Source organism: Dipteris shenzhenensis, chromosome 12 (genome assembly GCF_047967505.1).
Source record: "Dipteris shenzhenensis isolate YYH24624 ecotype China chromosome 12, Dip_SZ_1.0, whole genome shotgun sequence".
NCBI classification, from domain to species: Eukaryota; Viridiplantae; Streptophyta; class Polypodiopsida; order Gleicheniales; family Dipteridaceae; genus Dipteris; species Dipteris shenzhenensis.
Genome location: NC_141607.1, coordinates 52,985,779 through 52,991,449, shown reverse-complemented (window position 1 = coordinate 52,991,449; position 5,671 = coordinate 52,985,779). Strand labels below are relative to the sequence as shown.

Here is a 5,671-nt window from a genome sequence, read left to right as displayed (position 1 = left end):
CCTTCCCTTTCTATTGTCCCAAAGTTGAGGCATATCTAGATTGAGTTGTACAAGAAAGTCTATAATGTGAAACATTGACTTTTGCACCCTCCATTTTGACGCCATCCTACCCTTTGGTCTAGGCCTTTGACTTGAAAATGATGTTGGCCCCAAAGGTCTTGAAATGTCATGAATGTCCATGCCATTTCATAATATTTGAAACTTGTCTATCAGAGAGGCTAGATAGACATCCCTACTCTTCACCTTATTCTTGTACTACACAACGAGTGCCAACATCATATGCCTTTTCTTTATGGGACCAATCATAGTTGTAGATTGTGGCTACCCTTGGCCATGCCACCATGATATGGACTATTTTCCAAATGGATTAGCACTATCCATAGGAAATCTATGATGCAAATTCCAAGGCTCAAGTCCAAACTATGGCCACTTCTTCCCTACATGTCTCCAAGGCTTTCCATATGAAGGGATGCAAGTTAATGTTCCATCCATGGAGAACTTGCGAGAATGCAGTCCATAAGTCCACCTAATGGTCCACAATGAAACAAGTGGATGCTGAGGGAGGTGAGGCATTTCATTAGGGGAAATATGGACTCCAAAAGGGCCTCTTCAATTAGGGGCTTAAAAATATGGATTAAGCTCTTGGCCAATGGGGATGCTCAAGCATTAAAAGAATGGAGGTTTCTTCCCTCTTCCTCATTGGTGGGAATGAAAGGTCCCCACCCCAAGTTACTGTAGTTACCAAAGTAAAGGCTTTAGGAGAAATCATGGTTACATTGGGATGGTTGGATCATGCTTGATCTAATGCTCGAGGGGGGTCACTCATATGTAACCCTATCATGTGAGTTCAACAGGAAGGGTATTTTTAATTCCTAAATTCTACAAAAATTAATTTACATAGGGGACTATTTAAATTAATCTTGGAAAAAAATTACAAATTTGTATATGAAAGGGTACATTTTATTAAGGAAAACGCTATAGATAAGAGATTTAACAAATAGGACTTGAATGCATGTGATATAAAGGGTTTATACATAGTGACCCCCCCTGAGATCTCATGGTTGGAAAGCCCTTTCATCTATTCAATCATGATCATCATGAGAATGATGATACAAATTATGCATGTTGTCTCAGAATTCTTAAAACAAGTTCACTCCCTGCATGGAAAGATACATGGAAAGACTTTACTGAATTGGCTTGGAAAAGTCACATAGGAGAAAACATCACAATTATCATGATCATAAACATAGCAAAAACGGATTTCGTACCTTCTCATTCAACTCAACCTTAGTTAAAGGCTAGAAGTGACCATATTCCTTTATGTTTGCTACCTTTGAACCATGAACAATCACACAAGAACCATTGATAAAGATTTCCTTTGGTGACTTCTTCGGATGCCAATGAGCATGAAGACATCTACAAAAAGAACACTTGACCTATTGCTTTATGTTACATTAAAATACTACTTCTACATCAAAATACTAAATATTTGTAGTGTTTCTCTTTTTCATCAATATTTCTATCAATCATCTCTCTATAAAAAATAACATTATCAATATTAGTGTTGACATTTTTTTGTCATAAAGAGCATCACTCGTAGTGTTGATATTTCCATTAAAAAAAAACGTTGCTAATTGTAATACACTATAACCTTACTTGAGTGAGATAAAAAACTATTGAAACACTTGTCAAATTACCTCTTAAAATTGATGGTTTAAACATGACATGTATTCATAGGGTTTCATATGGATCCAATGTCATTTGCTATGCTTTTAAGTAGGAACATTTATTTTTGATATGGAGCTTTTCATTTCTGTGTACACAGTAACCCAAAAAGAGAACGTCCCCTCAGCTCCCCTCCTTCAAAAAGAGCGTCACCACTAGCCTAAGGGCATCACGTTGCTCCTAAGCAAAGCATCTCCTTTTGTAAAAGCCGCTTTACTAGGTGCTTGTATTCTCGCGTACTCTTTGGGTGCCGGTGTAGGTAGCACAAAACCTGATGTGAACGACGAATCGAGGAGCAGGAACGAAGAGTAGGCGGTGGCCGCATCGAAGTCACGAACTGGGTAAGCACAAATGGAAGTTTGTCTTCCCTTAGGATCTGGGCTTAAATCTTATCTGCCCATGAGCATTTACAATCTGATGCATTGCCTTAGGCGACATGGGCGAGCCATTCAACCAAAAAGCGGAGGAGAGGCTACAATCGGCAGGTGGGACGCAGGTGCACGTTCAGGCGTTGGATGAGCTGGTGAGTGTGAATGCTTACTTCACGGTGGCCGTGTTCATAGGATTGTCGTTCACCAGTCCGTCGCAGCAAGGGAGTCTCGTCCAAGATTGCCGCGCTGGGCCAGACACTCCGAAAACGCTTCTCATTTTCGAGGTCATCTCCTTCAGCTGCTACCTGTTTTCCAGCCTCGTAGCGCAGGGCTTGAAGCTCCTCATCGTCATCATCAACAGCAATAATCCTTCCGATACGTTCAGTGCGATTCTGAATCCAAAGTTTCTGAGGCTGTGTATGCTGGCCACAGCGATTGGAACCAGCGCAGGAACAATATTCCTAACGCTTTCCATGGTGAAGCTGGTCGAGTTAAGGCTGGGGCTGCTGAGCTGCGGCAGTCTGTGGGCTGCTTCGGGGGTGATACCCCTTGTGGTCATGGTGGCTACTGGTCTCGTATCCTTCATCTCCACGGCGCTCTACGCCTTCGTGGCGTGATCGTAACTACGAGTGCCCAGATTACTTTCGAAATACGGAATCCAAAGATCATAGTGTATGAACTTCGCGTGCTATATTGGACGAATCTACAGTCGTATCTTGAGGTGCTTGAAAAAAAAACTGTAATAGCTCTAAAAGATATAAGGCATTTTCATTATTGCATGACCTTTAGCAAACTCCAATAGTGCTTTCAATGATAATGAATACTAGTGGGAAGCCTCTCGCTAGACTCGAAGTATGGCTGATATATACTAGAAAGATTTCCACTATACACTCCCCTCTATTGGGGTCATCCTCCCACAATCCATTTACATCTGTGCGCCAAGCGGATGTTGATTCTTATTGTTACTTCTGCCAATATCTTTCAAAGGATCTGCTACTCCACCCAGTGAGATTATTTGCACGCTATCCCATCCTTCCATGCCTTGCGTAGTTACCCTTTGATCGCAGTGAAGAGTTCTTTAAAAACAAATTTAAAAAATCAAAGATTGGCATCTGCGACTCCACCCATCTAGATTATTTGCACGCTATCCCATCCTTCCATGCGTTGTGTAGCTACCCTTTGATCACAGCGAAGAGTGCTTTAAAAACTAATTTAAAAAATCAAAGATTGACATTCTAATATTCTGATTTTTACAACAAAACGTTAACCCAAGGAAGCATTCTCATGTGCGTCTTCTCTCAATCTATCGACCAAAGAAAATTGTGAATGATCTTATTGTGGTGGGCTTTGTTTTTGTTAATGATAGAGAAAAATTAATAGACTCTTACCAAAGTAACACCTTTAAGTGATCCCGCGATTCCAAAATTTTCTTTGGCAGACCAATTAGTATGAATTTTTCAGTTTCAACGCTTCTCATGTTGAAACTTTTGAGCCTTTCAATCAGAATGTTCTCCTATTTAACACAGGTCTATGGTAGCCTGCCCACAATCTCACCAAGCGTCTTCTTGGAGCTATCATCATCTTCTCCATGTCCTACAATTATTATCTGAACAAGACATGAATTATGGATTTGACGTTAATATGAGATAGGATTGAACATTCTACCTATGCAAAGGAAGAGATGATGTAAAGGAACATTTTGAGACACTTCCATTAAAGGTACACATTGCATGTGAAAGATGAAATTTCAATTTCTCCAAGCCATGGTATTAAAATCTCCATAGTGAATTTAGAGTTGATTTGCCCATGTGTAATGTGAGTGCTTATTGGCATTACTTGATAAGCTTCCGGTATATTCCTATGAAGCATAGTACTTTACTTTTGAAGGCTTTTGGAAGTAATCATACAAGTTAATTGGTAAATTGCTAGGATATTTTGAATGGCATTGAGTCATGTTGCACATTGAACATTAATGTCAAAAGGCTACACCCAAAAATTTTAAACTTGGGCATGGTTCAAATGAAGAGTTTCTCACATCAATCTACATGTACAATAGGAGTCCTCCAAGTAAAAGATTCTATGTTCTCATACCAAGGAAGAAATCTAGGAGTCATGTGTAAGTATGGGGTTCATTGATACTCCTTGATTGCAAGTGTTATAGAGGGTTTTCTACTAGTAGATTGAATGTCAAAAGTAGTCCACAAATCATCGTCCATAGCAACCGTATGCAAAATTTGATGTAGTGAAGATGTTATGACATAACATTGCATGGAAGAACCACTAGCAAATCAAGCTAGTCCTTGAAAGGGGATTTGACATCTCAATGATTATTGGAGATAAGAATAAGAGATAGATGAATGGAAGGTAACCTTCAAGACAAAGGATGTGTTGCATGACTAGATGGTAATGCCATTTGGTAACTCCAATGCACCTACTACTTTAGTAGATCAATGTATCATGCATTGACAACATTTTTGGGTAAGATTGTTATCATTTACTTGAATGATATCTTGAATTACAAGAAATCAGTTGAACTGCATCTAACGCATGTCTAGTGAGTGATAGAAAATTTGGAGAAAATTTGAGAAAAAACTAGTTGTACATCAACTTAGGGAAGAGCCTAAAATTTGCAAGTAAAGGCTTGCATACATTGGTTTTGTGCTATGAAGGAAGGGAGCCCTAGATATGGCCATGGCTTTACAAGACATGGCTAGTAATGGGGTACCTCATTACAAGCTCTATAAACGCTACCCACATTTGGCATATTAGGCTAGTGCTATGCCCTTTCTGGTAGTAAGTAATTAGAAGCTTGATTTGAATCTATTTATCGACTCAAGTTGGCCATTGAGATTAGTCTAATTAAAGTTAGTTATCACATCCTTTACTTCATTCATAATAATGTTATCACATGAAACCATTGGATATGTCTATTGGGGATGTTGAATCACTAAATTCACTATTGTGAGAGGTGTAGGTGTTAGAAGTTGGAGTTAGGGCTCCAATTAAATTGGCTCTCTCACCGATTCCCATCATAAGGTTGTAGTGATGTTGCTTCACAATTGCAGATAAGGTGGCTTCTCTCAATATAAATATTTGATTTTGTCTCCTAAGCTTCAACCCTCAAATCAATAATTTGGTAATAGTGGTGTTGTAGTGATGTATACTATCACTTCCACTTGTATTATTACCCTTAGACTCTTGAATTTTTATGAGCTTATGAACTACTACAATATTTTGGACTACCATACATATACACATATCCATACACATATGCAACACACATACACATGTGAATACATGCACATAAAAGGCCATGGTAAGAACCTACCAAAGGTGCATCATGCAAACTCATATACCTTTGAAAATGGAGCCCAAGTTCCTCACCTATTACACCATGAAAATATGAGGATGGAAATACCAAATCCCTTGGTAATGCTCCAATAAATCCACTAGAGCCGCCACATGTTGACAGCGGAGTTGCATGTTAACCCATAGGTCTGCATAATATCTCTGCTCTGGTACCATGTAGGCACAGAAGGTGCCACATGTGCATCGAGTATGGGGGGTCCCAAGCC

The 5,671-nt window shown here is 39.4% G+C and overlaps 1 protein-coding gene across 1 annotated transcript; it reads left to right on the top strand.

Annotated features, from left to right (window-relative positions):
* The first annotated feature begins 1,879 nt into the window (after positions 1 to 1,879).
* LOC147896384 (uncharacterized) lies at positions 1,880 to 2,960 on the top strand. The gene is made up of 2 exons (XM_087383002.1): positions 1,880 to 2,066; positions 2,157 to 2,960. Exon 2 carries the CDS (start codon positions 2,162 to 2,164, stop codon positions 2,711 to 2,713), a length of 552 nt encoding a protein of 183 aa, XP_087239128.1. The 5' UTR covers positions 1,880 to 2,066; positions 2,157 to 2,161; the 3' UTR covers positions 2,714 to 2,960.
* The last annotated feature ends 2,711 nt before the right edge of the window (positions 2,961 to 5,671 follow it).